The 22,310-nt window shown below is 37.9% G+C and overlaps 2 protein-coding genes across 3 annotated transcripts in view; one reads left to right on the forward strand and one right to left on the reverse strand.

Annotated features, from left to right (window-relative positions):
* Positions 1 to 5,263, forward strand: part of LOC144687757 (uncharacterized) — a 37,433-nt gene extending 32,170 nt beyond the window's left edge. The window contains exons 9-10 of the mRNA XM_078554237.1: positions 963 to 1,014; positions 5,138 to 5,263. Of these exons, the coding sequence (XP_078410363.1) occupies positions 963 to 1,014; positions 5,138 to 5,153 (68 nt within the window). The 3' untranslated portion in view covers positions 5,154 to 5,263. The remainder of the gene's footprint in view (positions 1 to 962; positions 1,015 to 5,137) is intronic.
* On the reverse strand, positions 186 to 18,181 carry rnf215 (ring finger protein 215). Of its 2 annotated transcripts, XM_078554235.1 has the most exons (10): positions 17,867 to 18,181; positions 13,029 to 13,163; positions 10,689 to 10,760; positions 10,230 to 10,315; positions 8,974 to 9,028; positions 7,682 to 7,786; positions 6,372 to 6,491; positions 5,920 to 6,057; positions 5,116 to 5,218; positions 186 to 4,544 (listed from the first exon to the last, which is right to left on the reverse strand). In XM_078554235.1, the coding sequence occupies exons 1-10, from the start codon at positions 18,158 to 18,160 to the stop codon at positions 4,522 to 4,524; spliced, it is 1,131 nt and encodes a 376-aa protein (XP_078410361.1). In that variant the 5' UTR covers positions 18,161 to 18,181; the 3' UTR covers positions 186 to 4,521. The 2 variants fall into 2 exon arrangements, with proteins under 2 accessions (XP_078410361.1, XP_078410362.1); XM_078554236.1 differs by lacking the exon at positions 7,682 to 7,786 and having other exon boundaries at positions 17,867 to 18,178.
* Between the last annotated feature and the right edge of the window lie 4,129 nt (positions 18,182 to 22,310).

Here is a 22,310-nt window from a genome sequence, read left to right on the forward strand (position 1 = left end):
CAGTGGAAGTTGTTGATAATTTAGGGGAAAGATTTCCTGTTCACTATTTGTAGTGAAGTAGTTAACGGTGTTTGTGAAAGTAATATGTTTTCTCAAGGAGGTTACAGGGTTAGTAACTGCTGTATAAGCTATGAAAAGAACAAAATAACCCTGTTTGAAGTACAATGAAGACTACAATCAGCCACTTTTTAAAATCAGGCACAGGCTTTTTATTTATGACTTTTGAAACAAGAACTACAAAGAAAATGTCACAATAAAGCATGTTTCTGAATTACTTTCAAACAGCTTCAGTTCAGAAAAGTTTTGCAACAGTTAACCACAAAAAGCTCTCATTGCCTCAGCACATCTTCCCCCCTCTCCACCACGGTTATAACATGGTATTTGTGCTTTTCAAAAAAAAAATCAAAAACATCTTTCTAAACAATTAAGTTTATAGAATGACACGTTGTTACATACAAATTACTTTTGTAAACTTATTATTGAAGCAAATTGCAGCATGCAAGTAAAATGGTAGATGGTGTCTATTTTTTGATTCACTTAAAGCCCTTGTCTAAAATTTAAATAAACGATAATACACTGCAAAATAAATTAAATTTTATACAATGTTGTAGTTAAACAGTACAAAGAACAAAATAACTATAAAAAATTCAAGTTATAGCATTTATATTGAAAAAAAGAGATTCTAATAAATAAACATAATACTACACTAATGCACAATAGATTTGTTAGTTATCTACTGACTAGTTGCTTTACCTGTCTTGAGGTGAGTTAGCTCCATGATTACAAGCCTAATGAGATTGGAAAAGACTCCATAATTAACCAAACTAGGCAGGTCTGTAGTACTTTAGGGCATTGCTATTCATTATCCAGTCATCCTTGCTCACTGATGATATCTGGGTAAATAAGGGCTAGGATTTTTCCTACTTGACTCCAGATAATTCGACATGCCAATTCCCCAACAGGGAGGATGATCCTAACTGAAGAACCTAGCAGCTTGAAACCAATGCTCTGCAGGTAAGCAGCAAAGTTCTAGCTGGTTATTTAGGTGTCCTTAGTACTTGCCAATTGCACTCAAGTTCTCTGGGTTTAGTCAAGTGAGATGTATTTTTCAAGGAAATGAACTAGTTTATAATTATTTAATCCAATGTATTCCAGAGATATACCCATCTATAGCTTCTGTACCAACGATCCACAGAAAATTTAGCCACTGATCCATATAGAAGACAATAGCCTTTCCATGTGCATCTGCTATTTTGTAGTTTTCAGATTGACTATTGGCTTGACTTAACAATGCCATTCCATATATATTTACCATAACAAATACTGAATCACCATTTATTAACAGTATGTGAAATGGGTAAATTTCCGTTAAATGCTACAATCATCATAGTTGCTCATTTTTAAGAGTGTGTATCCATAACTGGAACTGGACTAAAAGTGTAGCCCCCTGGGCAGAGAATGGTAGTTTGAATTTGAAATTTAGCTGATAAGGAAAATTCTTTCTGCTGGATTTAAGCACCAGAGTGAGAAAAAGGCATCAACTCCTGGAACTCATTCTCTCACATCATGCTCAACTCATCCTATCATGAACTCTATCCAAATGACATCATCTCCTAAGAAAGTAACCAAACAAAGTGAATTTCCAAGATAACTTCTCCCCACCCCTAAAGAGTAATCTACACAAACTATAAACGTACTGCCTAAGCTTGCAATTCCACTCAATGGTCGGAATTTTATGGCCCCGTCATGACAGGGATGGAGCCGTAACGTGTGGCAAGCTGTTCAAACGTCCATTGGCTTCAGTGGGACCGTAAAATCCTGCCAGCGTAAAATTCCACCCATTGTTTTCTATGGGTGATTGATCCATGATCCGAACAACAATAAGCCCTGCATGTTTTTTCGGGTTGGCTTGAGCGAGTAGTGATGTTCTGAGACAATTTTTGTTTTAAATTATTGACACAAGCAATAGTATAAAAGTTTTCTTATGAAACCAAATTAGGGAGCATGACAAATATTGAAGACTGTGAGAAACTGCAGGACATAGGCAGATTAGGAGATTGGACAAACGGGTGACAGATTCAGTTCAGTGTAGAAATGTAAATTTTGAGAGCAAGAACTGTGAAAGGAAGTATATCCCAAATTGTACTATCCTTAAATTTGAGGAACTGGGTGCAGATACATGGATCTTTAAAGGTGGAAGTGCAGCTAGAAAAGGCAAATAGGATACTGGGTTTTATATATAATGCCAACAGATGTATAAGCAAGGAAGAATACTTGATTTTAGGATATATTTGGGAATATTGTATACAGTTTTGGCAACTATAATTGAAAGAATATCAGCAACGTGAGAAGACTACAGCAAATATTCTGGATGCAGCACAGAAATAAAATATAGATGTAAAGAAAGGTCAATGAAAATCCAAGAAGTTTTTTAGATTATGAAATGTTTTGAAAGGGTAAATCATGAAATATTGGGTGGGATTTTCTGCACCTGCCTGCTGCTGGGATCTTCGGTCCCACCACAAGTCAATGGACTTCTGGCTGGGGGGGGCCACCCACAACGGGGCCAGAAAATCCCGGCCATTGAATCTGCTGATTTGTATAATAGAAACATGGGGTTAAGACTCCAGATTATCACAAGAACTAAATTTATCTTTATAACTTTCTGTATGAAGTCAAATACTGTTGCCTACAGACACTATGACTTAATTTAGAAGTCAGGTGGATCAGTATTTGAAAAGGATGAAATTAAAAGGTAAGGAAAGGACAGTGAAATAGGATTAGAGTAAATAGCTCCACTTAAACAGTTAGCAATAATCTTTTGCATCTATACTTATCCTTATCATTTTAATCTACTTATCAAGATATTTATCCAGATTTTTAAAATCAAATCACAATTAATGCTTTTGCTAGGCTTTTACTCCATATTTGCACTGCTCTTTAGTGGACAGCAAAATCTCTAGTCTCAATTTGCACTTGTTAATTCTGTATTCATATCTTCTGCCCACATCCATGTTAATCATGTCTACTGGCATTTTAGACACTTGAACCACAATCCTTCAAACTCCTCTGTTCCATTGAAAATCATTTAAGCGACTTAAACCACTCGTCCTAAATTAGGGTGTGAAGGATATGAATTATTCTAGACATTCTCCTCTGGTATCGAATACAAAAATGTCTGTTTGAAGCTACCCCAAAATTCATAGTATTCTTACCAGTCTGTTGTACTTTTACTGTTTAAAAATATTGAAATCTTGGGAGAGTTGGAAGCTATGCATTGAATGATATCGATAAGGAAACTAAAGGATATGAAAAACAAGAACAGCAGCCTACAACAGTGGGAGCTGGTGTTCAGAGGCACTGGAATGTTTAAGTTCAAGTATTTTTCATGGAACAAGAAAAAAAGTTTTAATGTTTTTTACTACAGTCTTCACCTTGTTAAAAGTCTCTCCCCTCCCAATGCAAGAACATTTTACAATGCAAAATGCACACTTTGAGAATTGGATCATTAACATTTTCTATTAAAGCACATGCACTCAATTGTTACATTTTAACCCTCTGGGGGAAACACTTAGGTATATCCAAATTGCTCCAAAAACTCAAATTGCACTCATTAGCTGTTTAAAAAAAACTACAGTGAGACTATTGCCTGCATTTTAAAAATACAGATTTAATTTGCAAGAACAGTGATCTAGCCAACTGTCATATAATTGTATTTCTACATTATAAGCACCCGATCACTTTATAGCAGTAAAGTGCCATACATGTGTGAGGAAGATTTGAGTTAACAAGGTTTTCATTTATTTGATTAGGTGGAAAGGTTTTCAGGCTTTGTAAGATCTACAAGCTTCTCAATAATTCATGGTTATTTTCATAATGAAAAATGCAATATACATTATCAGGGATAATAAATTGCTTGATTTAGACTCAACTGTTCTTAATACACCCGCAGTTTAATTGTGAAACTGGTTCCCACAAGCTGTCAAAAACTTTGAAAGGTTTTAAATGCTCCAAGTGCACATCTGTCCTGTCACCTATCTGTGAAGAACACAACTTTGCACTTATAGCTGCTCCATGAATAGCCTCTGTGATTTATAGGCCAGAAACAATAATGACTAAATAACTATCAGCAGTGCTTTTTCACAACAGTTATAGATGTAAACTTTAAGGAGAATAAATATAGTCAATAAATAAGGAGGGAAAAAGCACTGTTACTTCAGCATGAACACAATGAAGCCTACCAAATAGATTTGGCCTTTAACGGTTTGACCACTAAATCAAATAGTCCATCTAACTAGCTCATTGTTCATGAGTATACCAAAAGCAGGTTACCTCATGTTTGTGCAAGTCAATAAATCAAACAATCAAATGCATGTTAAAGTCAAGTGTTCATTTGATTACCACAAATTTAACTAGTTGTGCAGAATGGAATGAATAAAGTGCAATATAGAAAGTCTTAAGATGTACATAAATTGAGCTGTGGAAGTCATCACCGTTTTCTGTTCTTGAGAAAGAATAAATTCAGCTGTTCTCATATGGATCACCTTTTTTAAGAAAAAAAAAGGATACAAGACAATAAATACAGGATAATTTGGTTCTATTTTCCCTTTCATGCACAAATTTAACCCCTGCTCTCTCCTGAACATAGTGATGCATGGTTTGGCACAGTCCCTTGGTTGAACCTATGTAACTTCCAGCCATTCTTCATCTGTTCCACAGATGTCAGGAGATTATGTGACCATGAAGACCTTCAAAACAAACCTGATGCTGTCCTCACTCAACTTATACATTAGCAGGGCTAAGTAGGCACCAATAAAGAATTATCCCAGGAATATTAAAGTTAACTGTAAATTTCAGAAATTGTCTTTTAAAATTGGATTAATACATTAACAACATTGCTCCTGTGATGTGTCTTAATACGTCAATTCTACACATTTCTGTCTAGAAGATCTGTTAAACAGTTTATTAACTGATATATTTTTCTGCATTTAAAGATGCAGAGTTATGGGGATTAAGTGGGTAAATGGGCTCATTGAATAGCTCTAAAGAGAGCCAGCATGGATTTGATTGGCCAGGTGGCCTCCTTCTATACAGTAATGACTCTATAATTCTTACCTAGTGCATGTCGTTTACACAGGGGGCATGTCTGTTGAAGTAGCAGCCAAGGATCAACACAGTCCCTGTGAAACTCGTGAAGACAAGGAAGCACTCGTAAACACTACAAATAAAAGTCATATTAAATATCTTCAAAGCATTTTTCCCTTCACCAAAAGAACTTAATCCAATGTTCTAAGTATAAAGTTTTCATTTTAGGAGCAATTTGAATCAAGTGACTTTTGTTCAATTGTATTGTTAAAGCACACTATTAAATGACCCTCAAACATAGCATTGCTTAATGACTTATTAATAGGTGACATTAGCTCCTAGAATAGCTCATCTACTTAAGGCTGTGGACAGCTGAATTATACAGACTAAGGAAATATAAAGGAAAATCTGAAATACAAGTAGATAGTGCTTCAAAGAGTGTCATGGGATCTTTTATTTCTGAACAGACAAATGGGACTTTGTGATTGTTTAATGTTTCATCCAAATGAAAGCACTTCTGACAATACAGCACAACCTCAGAACTACACAGAAGTATAAGCCTACATTAAGTGCTTAAATCTTTGGAATGGGGCTTAAACCCACAACCTTCTGACTCACAGATGAGATTGCTACCACTGAGACACAGTTGATGCTTTTATTAATTTGTATTTAAAGTCACGATGGTTCAAAAACCCATTAACACATTTTGCAGTAAGAAAGAGATCCAAGCAAAAACAAACACAGTAAAACAGTGAAAGAGGATTTAAATAAATATCAGTTACTTTTATCACCCGCTTCCTTGCCTTGTAATTCAAATCACAAATGGAAATACACCTGATTTTTATGGAATTCTTCCAAGCACACTGCACAGCTCTCAAGTTCTTGGGATTGTGTTTTTCGTCTTTTATTTGGATAATATTTTCTAGTTTTCAATGCTGATAATTGCTTTAAGATTTGTTGCTTCAAGCTTATCTGCAAGCAAATAATAGAATGAAGGGATCAATGATAATACTTAAAATCATGTTTAGTAATTTAATTAGTTTATAAAGCAAATTTCAACATTCTTTAAATTAAGTTAACCAAATTATAAAGTATTAAATAGTTTCTAATCTCCATTTTTAAATTATGATATAAAGTCCCATTTTCTTTGACTCAGCAAGGATATGCAAACCAATAAAATGCGTCAAAAATTGCATCAAAATTGGATCACTTGTTATAAAATAAATTTTCTTAGCCATTATATCATCAATATAATTACTCTGTTTAGACAGGCATGAGACACCAACCTCCATATCTTCTGTGCTTGGTTCATAATGTCTGTATTGCCACTGAGCCTGCACAATTACTCCAGTACTCAAGATTAAACCCACTAGCAAGATAGTGTTCCACAGCTGCTGCAGATATTTCTGTAAAGGAAAATGGAATTCATTCCTAATCCAGAGGCATGAGCAAAAAGTCTAGGCTGACACTCCAGTACAGTTCTCGGGGAGTTTTGCGCTGTTGGAGGTGCTGCCTTTTGGATGAGACTTTAAACCGAGGCCTGTCTGCTTTCTAAACTGGTCATAAAAGTTCCCATGGCACAACTTCAAAGAAGAGTATGGGAGTTACCCTGGCGTCCTGACCAATATTTCTCCCTCAAATCAACATCACAAAAAGGACAGATTATCTGGTCATTATCACAAAGCTGTTTGGTCGAGCTTGCTGGGTGCAAATTGTCTGCTGCATATCCTACATTACAATAATGACTGCATCTCAAAAAGTACTTCATCGGCTGTAAAGAGCTTTGGGATCTCCTGAGGTCATGAAAGATACTATATATATCTATCTAACTTGTCATTTATTGTCTGCTTAGAATCTCTAAGGCCATTTATCTAATTTATGAGGCTCTTGTGAGGCTTCAGTTTTTTTTCATTTTATCACACAAAAAGGTTCTGGTTCTACTGATTAAGTTATTTGTTCTAAAGTCTTTAAGTTTGAATGAGAAATAAAACAAAGTTTTCTGACTGAACACACTTAATTAACCAAAGCAGTGCATAATACAGTAGGTTGTGACATATAAGTCGACCCTTCATATAAGATGACCCCATTTCCTCGGCCCTGCCACCCACCTCCCCCCTGCTGACCTTTCAGCCGTGACATGCTATATTCACATTAGTAGTCAGACTCAATTTTTCACCCCACAAATGGATGTTTTACTTACCGGTACCTTATAACTGGGCGCAAGGGATCAAGCAGGTGATACCAGGCTATGTTGTGAAGATGCGCAGGGGTTTAAGACATGCCCACACACAGCAGACCCCACGCGGCGAATGACAAAGACAACGACCATCTACACCCACGCCAGCAGTTCACTTTTATGGTCAGTGTATAACTCGAGCCCCGTTTTTGGAGGGATTTTGAGGCTTCAAAGATCAACTTATACACCCACATCTACAGTAGCTAGATTTCTGACTTCTGTCAATGCTAAATCTGAGCCAATTACTAGTTGCTTGATAGCAACATAAACTAGCATACCCTTTGACTCTCCTTTCCTCTTACTAAATGGGGATGGGTTGCAACAGAAAATAACAAATTTTTGAGTGAAACTGAAACATACCTGAACCTGTGAGCTGTTCTCTCCTGTACAAATCACTCCTTGCCATTCCCCGTACAGACCACCTCGTGAACGCCCACAGGTTGACCACAGTGTTAACGTTACTCCCTGATGTTTAAAAAAAAATGGATTTTCACTCCAAGATTCCTTCATAACAATGCTGATTTTTTTTTAAGGATTCAAGAAATGCTTAATGAGAGATCTGGTGCACACTGTTGCACTTGCATTATTTTGGAATTGTTGAACCACTTTACCCACTAACAATTGGGGGTACTTTTTTTGTTTTTGGTAGTTCCAAAGCAGAAAGAATACATAATGACAATAAGGATGTAATTCCAATTCACAGTTCCCACAAATTCCTGCTACATGCTCCCAATGCATGACCTCTGTGTAATGTACCTTGAATTTTATCCCATTTTTAATGCCTTCCTTCTGCTCCTCTTTAGATCTAACTGCACAATGTGATATTTCCCCAACCAAGAAAGCAGGCAAACTACTAGATTACAGCCTTCTACCAAGGTTGCTCAAATTCACTATCACAGGGTGCATGAGAGAAGTCTACAATGACACACCCTCCAATTACCCGTAAATTCTCCATACTGGCAACTTGCTTGATGGCCCAACAAGTTTAGTCATAAACCACAAAGTTCAATCTCTGGTTTGTGCTGGGTTAGCTGATCTCAGCCAGAGCAGTGTGGTAGGGTTTGACAATTTACTTTCAGACCCCTGGGTTAGAGAAGAGACAATTGCCCAGAGTTGTCACTCCTCATCATTATATAGTAACCACTCCTGAAAATTTGCATGGGTGCGTTTTTGGGAAAATCAGGGCAAGACTCCCATGGTAATGTTTCTGGGGCTGAATAGCCTGTCTATGTTCACCATCCAATATCACACAAACAAGCAGCAGTTGTGAAACGGTTGCACAGCAAAGAATCAACACCTTAAGAACAGAAGGGGAAAAACTGTCTGTGCAAAACCAAGAAAAGAAAAAGTTTTCTTTTAGACCTTCACACAAGTGTCATCAACTCAATATCCCTGGTATTGTCTTCCAAAACTGACATATTTACTTTATCCATATTAAAGATACTGTCTATCTTTGTCCGTATTAAAGATACCAACAGTAAAATTCCAGCATGAATTTTGCTTAGTTCACAAGCTACAAAGCTGGGGTCTGACTTATCAAATAATCTTACTGGTCAATTGGCTGGCCTCAAAGTCATGGATACATTTTATGATAACTCAGCAATCACACTGCAGGCTCTCAAAATCTAAAAATAAAGTAAGATTCGACATACCAGATTATCCTGAATTATGCTTTTAAAGGTTATTTTGGCAGATGCGCGAAGACCACTGCAATGGAAAAGGATTTCAATTAATGTTATCTTTAGCATGCCTAAGATATGTATACTTGTCAATCTAAGTGAAAGTAAACCTAAAGACATAGTGTGTAAAATCAACCTTACTACCCCTCTTTTAAGATACCTGTGGCATCATTAAAGAACAGCTGCGCCATGAGTGCTACTTATAAGCCTAGTTCATTGCCACTGCAGATCTTTAATGGAGTAAAGTATGGCAGTGCAGAGTGCAGCTTTAAAATAAGTAGTATTTACCTAGGGCATTGATGTGGTTGAGTTTAAATATGACTGTACTTCAAAGAAATTCAGCATGAAGCGATTTGGAACCTTCTTGAGGGATTTGATAAGGTGCTATATAAGCAAAGTTCTTTCTATTCCTTCATGGATTGTATGTTATGATTTATGTAGCTTCAGGTTTGAATATTGGATTTTAGGACTACATGTCGAAAATACATTAATGAACCAATATTACATGACATGCAGGGAGGGCAAATAAATAATATCAGCAAACATTTTCTATTGCCCAGAGGTTTTGTCGCTATTATTCACTTCTCAGAATTTTATTATATACAGACCTAAAAAAGAGATAAAGTTCCAAGGTTTTGTGGTGCTGCAGTGTGCCTTGCTATCCAATAGAAAGAGGATTTCTACTCTCAGTCTCCACAGGGCAAGTTTTAGGAAGGTACAGAGCAGCAGGCAAGCACATCCTCACAGAGAATGGGGAAGAAAAAACAACATTGGCTGAGGTAATCTCCCTCGCCTCTTAGATGGACTTTGTAAGGCTTAGGCACTGACTGTTGGGCCCGTAAAGCCTGAGATGGTAAGTGCACAGTGAGTCCACCATGTAAGAGGGAATGTGGAAAATAATGACACTCTTCCAAAAAAATCTTAGATATTCCAAATTTATTGTGATCATTAATAAATACAGTAAACAGCGCTTTTGTTAATTTCATATGGTGAACTGCAGAACACACAGCCATAAGACAAGCACAATTTCCAATTGTTGAACAATTAAATTAAAAAAAAACTAAAGTTCTGCATTGTGTTCATGATTTCATTTGAGTTAAAATAGATTTTATCAGACATATTTTATAACAAAATGTTACACAATGCCTTGAATGACTACAATCTGTGATGGCTGAATCAAAATGATACACACACTAAATAAAAATGAACATAATCACGCTTTGTCTTACCTTAATAGGGCTCCCAGAAGCTTGGTTACATTTTCAGAGCTTTGCATTACGACCACAGGTTTTGAAAGCACTTGAGAGATGTCCATCTTAGAAAAAATACAAATAATAATTCTCTCACTATAATAAAGATTCATTGGTGAATTATAAAGTGCTCAGAAAAAGACAATTAAAATAATATTTATCAGAGCAAAAGATAAACAGTGAGTGTGGTAAAACAATTCACATTCACAATTATCTGGTTTAAAAAAAACTGCAGCCGCTGATACCCTTAACAACAGAAGGCGAGGTTGGACAATAAATAGTTGCAGGATTTAGTAAGAAGCCCTAAAACAAAGAGAAACCTAAATAGCTGTAAATTTAAAAGGACTCAGCACAAATCTTTAAATCATTCTGAATAGACTCTTTGATTGTGCAATATATGTTATATATTGTATGAGAGCAAATACACTTTTGAGTTACCTCAGTGAAGGCGTTTTGATTTAAAACCAGAATCAACAGTGCAGATGCTCCCAGAACAAGCGCTCTTTTCATCTGCAACAATAGAAGCCGTTTTTACTGGGAGGTCAGACAGTAATTTTGGCAGTAAGCATGTCTAAATGTGCATCTATAAAACATCAGAACAACTGGCAGCCTAAAGTTTGCTGTAAATCAGAAAATTATCCTAATGAAGTCTGTTATTAAATTATGAGCCATCACCTGTCATAATTTTCGATTGTGCCCTGTGTTAGTAATATATTGTATAAAATATATTGTGTTAGTAGTATATTGTATAAAATATATTATTTACTTAGAAAATACCAATAGATTCTCTAGCTTTATTACTTCAGAACAGCAAGCTTAAACATAATGTACAGTACATTAAATTCAGCATTGTCACCTCTGATCAGGCTTCACTGACAAATCCAACATTGAAATGAATTGCTCTCTGTGAAGCTGTGTGAGGTTAGAGTTACAATCACCAAATCTCCAGGACTCTCCTGGAGTCTCCAGGAATTAAGGGTTAATCTCTTGGACACTGCTGCAAACAACCCAGGAGAAAAATCCACACAGGCAGTAACAAACAAGTGTGTGTATTTTACTTTCTTTAAGAAACTTTTGTGTATTAATTATAAAGATTTTGAGGGATGGTGAGGCAGTCTGTTGACTAGTTGGGGCATTGGAGGCTGCAGGAGATTTGATGAATCCTCCAGGGATATGTTCCACCAGATTGGCAACCCTACCCAGTATGGGGATATGCAACAATAATTGTATTTCTGCACCAGCAGGATCATCCATCCAAGATTACAAGCCTGCTACAAGGACATGAATCCGTTTCTTCGCTCATTTTTAAAATGATCTTTTCCTCAAGTTTGTTTCATTATAATTATTTCTGTTAGTGTGATTTCTGCTACTGTTGTCGGAAGAGATAATTTCTTCATAACTCCAGATGAAAACATTCTTTGAAAGAGTTACAATGAATTTCATGGAAAAAAATGTACATTTTAAAAAAAACTTTATAATGAAAATTTTATGAAACAAATTCTATCTTAGGAAAACATAATTCTGGTATCAAAATAAATGCTATGTGCAAAAGGTTTCCTTACTTGCAAGCTAAAAATTACTCTGCTCAAAATCCTTGCCAAAAATGGGCTACATTTCCCGCAAACCAGAGTTAGTCAATATAAAATGTAGTTATGAATTGCAGACTTATGGAAGTATGCAGCTTTAAATGCACTAGGAAAACAAACATTGCATGTACATCATGAAAAGGTTAAAAGAGCCTCAGGAATGCAACAAATACAGTGGCCTTTCCAGGGGACTGTGGTTATTAGCAGCTTTGAACTTAGTAACATTTTCCCAAGCAGCAATACTGAATATTGTTTGATTTAAACATGTTGGAAATCAATTAATATATAGAAAGTAGCTACAACACAACAGCTTTGTATTTCTGTCCTGGAGGTTCAGGTTTGAAGGTCCATCTCAAATGGTATATAGACTAGGGCTTTTCCTAGAATTTGCTATGGTCTCACGTGTTGTCTTTAGATAAGAGGGATAAACAGAGTGGAGAAGCAACTCATGGAAAATAAATTTCTAGTGACGGATTTTGCTTAAACGGAGACAAGTTTTTAAAAAGTCTTTCACCAGTGGACTCCAGTTAACAGGTTTAACTCCATTTAGTTTAATCTATAATGAAGATATTTGCGTGTAAACTTGCAACAATATGCAATTAAATTTGAGGTGATGGGAACCAAATGTACACCTGTGCCTCCAAATATTTAGATGGTTCTGCAATGTTATAAATGTTAAATAATGTGCCCACAAAATGATTGCATATATTGATATATACATTGCCTTTTTAAAGTGTATATTTGTAAAAACAGGAAGGGACTCATTTATCCAGATTAGGTTTCTCTGCATTATTGTGTCGATGCTTCAAAGAGTTATTTACCAGAAAATTAAAGTGTACACAATTTAAATAAAATGCATATAATTCAAGGTATCTTATTTTAGCCAGAATAATATATTTACATTGAATCTAATTACATAGCCTATAGCACTGATGGTGTTAATATCTTTGAAATAAGCAGTGTCATAAGCAGAACACAGGGAAAGACTGAAGATAATCTCGACAGGAAAGATGGCAGTATAGCATCTACTTGAGTACAGGTCAGAGAGGTCATCACATAAGTATGAAAGGGACATTGGATTAATTCCTACAAAAGCAAACTACACTCCATAAATGAGAGACTCTAGCTTAGTAAACGGTGAATTAGATATTAATATAATTTTTCAAAAGTAAAGGCATATCATATTACTTGCCTTACTAACAACAGCTGCAGCAAATGATTCCTGCTTGTTGCTCCCTTTTCCTTCAACCTGATCTTCATCAACAGGCACAACTCCAATCCATTTCTCTCCAGTGTTTGGATGGATGTCCAACTGTTCATCTTTAACCTTAAAAATAACCAGTAACTATGAATTTGCATCAACTAATTTTAACAGTGCTTTACTAAAAGACTACATCTAACACAGGGGTAAATTACAGTCCACACTTCTTAAAACAAAATGTATTAAATGCAAAAATATCAGTCTTTGTGTGCATTTTTCAAGACTTGAGGAACTTGAAGCTCACGCACTTTGAGGAAATACATAGGTCACTTTCAATATGACCGTCTTACCATTCGGAGAACTTTTAATCACTTCCTTGTAATTTGGTGATCTATTTTACCAAACAGTAAATGAAAAAGAACTGAACTTTTCTATTTGGTCAGCAATATAAATTTAATCTGGTGACCAAAAACTAATGTAACATGGACTCATCAACAACATGCAAACTGATCATCCATTTATAGTTTATGACAAATGTTTGGACAGTTCCGATGTAGCTATCAGATCCAGAGAAAGTGACACATTGCCCAATTAACCAGACAACGGTATTGCATATGCAATTCACAAAAAGTCGAATGTAAAGTTGCAGCAAAACTGAATAAAAAATACAAGTGTCTCCCCTGCTGATACAATAAGATACTGTCGCAAAGTTAAGGTTTTTCAACTGAATAGAGACATGTAGCCCCCTAGAACTTTGTTACTGAGAAAAATAAAATGGAGGAAAATGTTTTCAGAAAGCATTTGAGTGACTGTTTCAATAATAGATCGGGACAGTGAAACATTTAAATCTTTGATGGGATTTTTTTTTAAACGGACTTGTTGGCATTATAAAGGGATAAAACAGGAAGTAAAGTAAATATGTACTGGAAGTCCATGGCATATGTAAGATATAAGGTTGAGAGGAGATTTAATAGAGGTGTTCAAAATCATGCAGGGTCTAGACAGAGTAGTAGATAAAGAGAAACTGTTCCTATTGGTGGAGGGTGGAGAACCAGAGGACACTAATTTACAGTGATCAGTAAAAGAATCAAAGGCGACATGAGGAAAACCTTTTTACATAGCAATGGTTATGATCTGGAATGCATTCGCTGAGAAGGTGTTGGAGGCAGATACAAACATAGCTTTCAAAAGGGAATTGGAAAAGCACCTGAAGGAAAAGAAATTGCGGAGCTACAGGGAAAGGGTGGAGGAGTGGGACTAGCTAAATTGTTGTTGCAGAGAGCAGTGCTGTAACCATTCTAAGCTTCAGTAACTTAACAACCACTTAGTACCAGTTACAAAGGAGGCATGACTGGACTGACAGATAGTCAAGTGTGGTCAAGGTTCCTTGCACAGGCACAAATGTGCATAAAAAGATTTTTTAGTTTCTATTATACTAGCAGACCAACATATTCTTTTCATGACATCTGTGCACAACAGTCCCAGTGGTAACTGTTTGGCAGTTTCTAGCAAGGGACCTTTCTTGTATATATAACCAATTAAAATAACATCTGGGTCTCCAATAACCCAGTTGTTTCATTGAAACCCTGTACTTGAGGAATTTTAAAATGGCAGTCATAGCGGAGTCTACAGGGCAGTAGTGGCAGGGTAGGGAGTTATAACAGTATCTGGAAGGTGTTACGAATAGGAGGTTAAAAGATTGTTATGCTTCAGGACAGTGTCTATAATTTAGGGTAAAATGACAGGGGTCATATGACCTGTTCTGAAGTCTGCCTGACAGCAAGCATGGGTAGTTTGATTGTTAAAGATTAAAGGGGCCCAGATTGTTTTCCTGGGAAGGTGGTGCAAGATGTTTACACTTGGAGACAGTGGCAGCAGACTGTGCGCTAACTACTGGATAGACGGTGAGTTTCCAAAGTCAGAGAAAAGTGTTGAGAATGATGGGTTCTAAAAATGTGCTTTAAAATGTCCATTTACTTCCAAGAAAAAAAGAGTTGGGGTCTCAAGGATAGCTAATCAGCATTAATACCTAGATATAAGGCCAATGTGATTTATTGAAATGGGATGAGAGGGGAAAGATTTCTAAGATATCTGTAAATTCACAAACACAGGCAGTCTGCCAAGATCTGGGAGACGGAGAGCAGCTAGAGGCTGAAAGTCCCAATGGTTAAATGTGCAGGAATGCAGGTGGGAGTTCATGTATGGATTGAAAAGACCTAATTCATGAGGAGTTAAAATGAGGCTAGCGCTAGAGGAAGAATCTGGTGGTTGGGTTGAGTCAGAAACTCTTGTAACATTTAAGAAGTATTTAGATATTCACTTGTGTTGCCATAGCCTCCAGGGCTAAGAGCCAAGCGCTGGAAAATAGGATTAGTGTTCTCAGATCTTTGTTGACCAGTGTGGACATGATGGGCTGAGTGGCCTCTTTCTATGCTTGTAAACATCTATGAGTCTATAATCTCTGGGGGGAAAAAACCTCAGTAGGAAAGACAGTTCTGAGATTAAAAGTTCCCGGGCTGAGAAATGAAAAGAACAGCAGCAAACCCACTGGAGCTAAGAATCACCTTAGACTGCTTCCTGCAGAACTGAATGTCTACTTTAAGGTGTTTGCGAACATTTAGTTCATATTTCGTATGTTTTAGGATATAACTTTTAGTTTTAGGAATTGAAGTGTTGTAAGACAAATGGAAACATCTGATTGCAAAACTGATACACAACTCATGAAGTAAATGCAAATCAAACAAGCTTGAGTTAATAACAGTTAAAAGCTAACCCATATTTATCTTACAAGGTCAAAGGTAGAAGTGAAAAATTTAAACAATGAATGACCCAAATGTGAGCTTTTTAATGGAGTTGGGAGGTCTATCCTTACTTCAAAAAAGGATTTAAATTATTTATGTAGTTCCCAACTGAAAGAATCTAAAAGCTAGCAATTCTGGGAAACAGTCAAAAAACTCAATGAGATATAAATTATTCATGAGTCACAGAATGAAAGAGTTGTGTTGAAGGTAAAAGTGATTTATATTTCTGTTTGGAATATCCCTAGTATGTTATGTTGTCATGGAGATAGGCTGTGGGGGTTAGAAGGTTCCTTTGTTTAATTTATCTAGGCATTTATCACAAAAGGCAGTTGCAGTTTTGGTCTTGTGTAGGCTGACTCAGGGGAGCAAAAGGAGATAATTGTTAGTCAGGCCTGCACCTTAAGTAGAGAAAATACTACCTTTATTGTTCACTGCAAGGAATGCGGGTGGAGGCTTGAACTCAGTTTGGAGACTTGGAATTCGTGAGGTGAGGTGAGGAGGGGGAGGAAGAAGCTGGAATATTTACTTAGCTTGAAGCTCAGGAAGAAATCTACAGTGGTCCTCAGTGAAAGGTAGTTAGCCTTGTGGCAGAAAGTCAGTCAGCTTAGAATACGCAGACAGAAACAATCTGCCAGAAAATGGGAATCAGCTGTCAGATCAGCAGCTGAACTGTGGGAGCATAGAGAGCCATTAGCAACCAGGGGTGTTCCTGAAGTTTAAATCTCTAAGCAAGGATGCCATGAAATTTGAGCTGAGAAGTTCACAGTTGTGAGGTTTTGAAGAGAAGTTGGAGGATCACTTAGCCAAAAGCTAATGGAAGGATCTCCATGAAATTTCATACCTCAGAAAATAGCTGGAACAAAGGAGAAATTAAAGTGAATTCTGGATGGCTACAGCATACCTTTGATTTAGTTCCAAGAAAAGTGAATTAACCTTCAAAATTTTGTAAAATAAGGGAACTCTTGGTGGGGGTGGGGGGAAGTAAAAGTAAAACTGGATTTATGACATACATAGGTATAAACTATAGTATTAAGTTCATCATGCTTGCTTTAATTTTTTTTAAGTACACAAAGTTTGTTTTTGTTTAAAAATGTGGTATAGTTCTTTCAGTTAATTATTGTGTGTTTGAATTTCTATTTAAACGTTAACAGTCTCTAAAAAGATTGTAACATAGGACAGTGTAAAGTATTTCTGTGGTATGTTTTCAGTTGTGCTAAAAGGTAAAGAAACAGAATGTTTTTGTGGTTTGAAGTATAAGTTGTCTACAAAGATAGTGCTTGGTCAATAGTGCTTTTAGTCTTTGCTATAGTAAAAATCTTTAAAAATGTGAAATCTTGTGTCATCCTTTCAGCTATTAATTGTATTTTTGAATTTCTCTTTAAAAGTTATCAGTGGCCATAATAACAAGATAAGATTCTGTAACCAGCCATTGAAGATAAAATTATTCCAATTTGGATAAAAGTCCATTCAAAAGGCACAATACTCAACTCGTTGATTTCTTCTATCAGTAACTGAAGCACATCTGGAATCACTTGGATCTAATAATATTGCATCAGGTTATCAAATTACCACTTGCGTAAGTTAAAAGTAAATTGCACATATCTATATGTGACTGATTGACGACAAATTACTCTTCGTTCAAAGCCAAATACAACAAATTACGCTTCGCCGATTAATATATGCAACGCTTTGCGACTAGAAAACACGACTATTCAACATAAAATGTCAACAACTGGCATTTCCCAATTTGTTGCTGTCAACAGCTCAGTCAATAGTGGTGCATTTTGACAAGTGGACCCCGAACGAAAACAGGTTAATTCCGTCAGATCACTGGTTTTAAAAATATATCACACTGTCCACCTGGTTATTTTGCATTTATACCCGAGCATTCCTGGTACTAACTTCAGGTCATGGGGGGGCCGGAAGGGAGGGAGGGACGGCTGCTGTAGATGGTTTAGAAAGATTAAAGCATCGATGATAAGGTTTTATGCATCTGGCATCCACAAATGGACGCAATGCAGCACTTACTAATATTAAGCTTCCTTCTAAGCTGTCCTGGTTATGTTTGGGAAAGGCGTGCAGCCCCTGGTTACCTTGGCTGGGGCTCTCAGACCCGCTGCCAAGCGCCAACACGGTGCCCTGCAGGCGGTAGCTGCTGCCCGACTTGAAGCCGAACTCTGCGGACCAGCCCCTTCGGGAATCCATCAGGAAAACATCTACCAAGGCCACCTTCTCAGCTGCCACCGCGCACCAGCGGAAAAAATAGCCGGCCAAGAGCGAGTAAAAGCCGAGCCGCTTCCAACAGCTCATCGCCGCCGCCATCTCCGGCCTGTCACTGCATCGCCTGTCAATCGGGGCAAGAATTCCTTCCGGGTCACGGGTTCACCTTCGCCCGTTCCCGGGGCAACGCGGTCAGGCCCAGTGGCCGGGAGGAGCCTCTTGCTCGAGCGTTGCTGTTTACGGTCTTGAGGAAGGGGTTTTTGCTGCATCATTGTCCCATTTTAAATACCCTAACTTACACTTTTTGCGATCAAATCATGGCACCGCATCTGATGAATAAGGTTTTGGCCCATTTGATTTTACTGATTAGATATGAAGATTCCCTTTGTCAACTTTCCCAGCTTGCACATTTACAGGAGAGTGTGAACCCTGAATATGCCCTGGCACTTTTCACTATATACGTACATTTATCTATGTCTTAATAGTTTATATAAATCATTTCACAGACATTGAGGAAGAAAGAATGCCGACATAATCCGGGGGGGAACAAAACCCGTTGGAAAACTGCGATTTGATTTTTTTTTAAGAGAACAGTTAACATATAAGATATTGCAAGATAGTTGAGGCCACTACATTTTTCTAAAAGTGAGAGAATAATTTTGCAGCCCTCAGAGGGACCTGAAACCGCCTCTGTTGTTACAAATTCCTGTTGTTTACTTTAGCCGGGCAATTTTTATCAACTGTTCTAGCAAAACAAAAACGATCCGTTAATGCATTTTGGTTGTGAGTTCGTCCTAGCTCTGAGTTCTATTGGTCCATGTAAACAATTAAGGACTGTCCTAGCGTAATTGTTAATGACAAAGGTGATCAAATTACCAGAATGTTCGATAAACCAGGCTGCGTAACTTTGTATTGATCATCGACATTGTTTGCTTTTTCAATGCAGTTGATTCCGGATAAATGGACAACGGATGCAAGCATATTCCAATGAAAGCAGAGATTCCAGTGTATGAAACCTCTTCCCATTTACTCCCATTAGACAGAGCTCCTGACAAAATTATTTTATCAGTTATGCTCTTGCATTTTAAAAATATTATGTCTTCACGTGCGATTTTAAGGTAAAAATTATACCATAAATTCAACTTCATACATTTTTTGATCTGTTTATAAATTCACGTTTCAATGGTTCTTTCTAAACTATGAAGGTTTGCATTTACTTATGGCATAATAGTAACAAATCAGATTTATGCAAGTTTCTAAAAAATTATGGCGTGTCCCCTTTTCACATTGCATGTTTTACATTTGTTTATGTAACAGTCGTTGCAATGCGAAATTTTATAGGTTAGAACCACAGAAAAGTTACGGCGCGGAAAGAGGCTATTCAGCCCATCGTGTCTGTTATTTGTGATGTATTGGTGTGATAAGGAGTTACATAAACTTAAGTATTATTTATTGTTAACATAATATGTCAACTTGTTTTGGTTGTACCATTCATTGACAGAAGTTACTTCTCACGTTAATAAACGTTAATGTGCAAGTTTTCCAACAATAGTCATTTATAGTATTGCAATGAAATATGGCTCCCTCCAATCTGTGTTGTCAGATTGCTTGTCCAACATCCAGCCTTAGATGAGTCACAACTTCCTCCAGCCAAACACTGGAAAGACTGAAGCCATCATCTTCAACCTCTGCCACTGATTCCCTACCACTAATTCTTCCCTCCTTGTCTCATGCTGAGCAAAATTGTTCAAAATCTAAATGTTATATTCCGTCTGAGCATCTTTTTCATCCCAAAGACCACCTACTTCCACATCCATCACATCACCTGCTTTTTAAATTCTTCATTCTTCATTTTATTAGGTTATTTTGGCACCATTCATCGTCCCCTGGCTGAAACATGACTGCCTATCATAGTGTTGTCCAATACGATTGGCCACAGATGTGGCAAATTGATGCTGTTCATTTGCAGAGCCACACATATTTGTTAAAGTTGCAGTGGTGGATATGAATATGGGTGTCACTCACCAGACTGTTATTTGTCGTCCATCCCTAATTGAGCAAGGAAGAATCAACCATGTTGCAGTTAGGAGTCATATTGATTTATGTTTATACTTGAGGAGGTGATGGCATAGAGGTATTCTCACTGGACTAGTAATCCAGAGACATAGGGTAATGCCGTGGGGACCCAGGTTTTAATCCCACCCTGGCAGATGATGAAATTTGAATTCATTATAATTCTGGAATTAAAAGCCTGATGATGACCATGAAACCATTGTCGATTGTCGTAAAAATCCATCTGGTTCACTAATTTCCTTTAGGAAAGGGAGTCTGCTGTCCTTACCTGGTCTGGCCTACGTGTGACTCCTGATTCACAGCATGTGGTTGACTCTTAAATATCTCTGAAATGCCCTAGCTAGTGACTCAGTCATATAAAACGGCCAGAAAGCCTAAAAGGAATGGAACTGGACAGACCACCTGGCATCATGGAAATGACAACAACAAACTCAGCCCATCAATCCTGCAAAGTATTCCTTACTAACATCGGGGGGTGAGTGCCAAAACTGGGAGAGCTGTCTCACAGACCAGTCAAGCAACAGGGTGACATAGTTATATTCAAGGAATCATACCCTACAGATAATGTCCCAGACACCACTATCACCATCCCTGTCGGTGGGATAGGACATACCCAGCAGAGGTGGTGGCACAATGGTATACAGTTGGGAGGCAGTTGCCCTGGGAATCCTCAACATTGACTCCGGAACCCATGAAGTCTCATGGCATCAGGTCACACATGGGCAAGGAGGAGGATAGCCGTAAACTGTAGGAGGATATCAATGGACTGGTCAGGTGGGCAAGAGCAGTGGCAAATGGAATTCAACCTGGAAAAGTGTGACTTGATGCACTTGGGGAGGGCTAACAAGGCAAGGGATTACACTTTGAATGTTAGGACCCTGGAAAGTACTGAAGGTCAGAGGAACCTTGGTGTTCCACAGATCCCTGAGGGTAGCAGGGCAGGTAGATAAGGTGGTTAAGAAGACATATGGGATACCTGCCTTTATTAGCCGAGACATAGAATACAAGAACAGGGAGGTTATGTTGGAACTGTATAAAATGGTGGTTAGGTCACAACTGGAGTACTGCAATTCTGGTCTTCACATTATAGGAAGGACATGATTGCACTGGAGAGGGTGCAGAGGAGATTTGCCAGAGTGCTACCTTTGCTGGAGGACCTGAGCTATGAGGAAAGATTAGATAGGCTGGGGTTGTTTTCCTTGGAGCAGCAAAAATTGAGAGGGAACCTGACAGAGGTGTAGAAGATTATGAGGGACATAGATAGGGTGGATAGGAAGGCACTTTTTCCATTAGTAGAGGGGTCAATAACCAGGCGGCATAGATTTAAGGTAAAAGGTAGAAGGCTAAGAGGGGAGTTGAGAAATTTTTTCACCCAGAGGGTGATGGGAGTCTGGAACTCACTGCCTGAAAGGGTGGTTGAGTCAGAAACTCTCATAACGTTTAAGAAGTATTTAGAAATTCACTCGCGTTGTCATAGCCTCCAGGGCTATGGGCTAAGCACTGGAAAATGGGATTAGTATAGTCAGATCTTTGTTGACTGGCACGGACATGATGGGCCTCCTTCTGTGCTGTAAAAGTATATGAGTCTATAAGGAAACCTCCAGCTAATTACCATATACTGCACATCGCCCCCTGCCCCTCAGCTAATGACTCAGTACTGCTCCATGTTGAACATCACTTGGAGGAAGCACTGATGGTGGCAAGAGTGCAGAATGTGCTCTGGGTGGGGTACGTAAATGTTCATCCAAGAGTGAATCGGTAGCACCATGACTGACCAAGCTGGCCGAGTCCTAAAGGACATAGCTGCTAGGTTGGGTCTGCAGCAGGTGGTGAGGGAACCAACATGAGGGAAAAACATATTTGACCTCATCCTCACCGACCTGCCTGCTGCAGGTGCATCTTTCATGACAGTATCGTTAGGAGTGACCACCGCACAGTCCTTGTGCAAACGAAGTCCCGTCTTCACATTGAGGATACCCTCTATTATATTGTATGGCAATACCACCATGTTAAATGGGATAGATTTCGATTTTTGAGCAGCTCAAGACTGGGCATCCATGAGGTGCTATGGGCCATCAGCAGCAGCAGAATTATACTCAACCACAAACTGTAACCTCATGGCCCAGCATATCCCCCACTCTACCATTACCATCAAGCCAGGGGATCAACCCGGTTCGAT

This window comes from Cetorhinus maximus, chromosome 12 (assembly GCF_964194155.1).
Source record: "Cetorhinus maximus chromosome 12, sCetMax3.hap1.1, whole genome shotgun sequence".
NCBI lineage: Eukaryota > Metazoa > Chordata > Chondrichthyes > Lamniformes > Cetorhinidae > Cetorhinus > Cetorhinus maximus.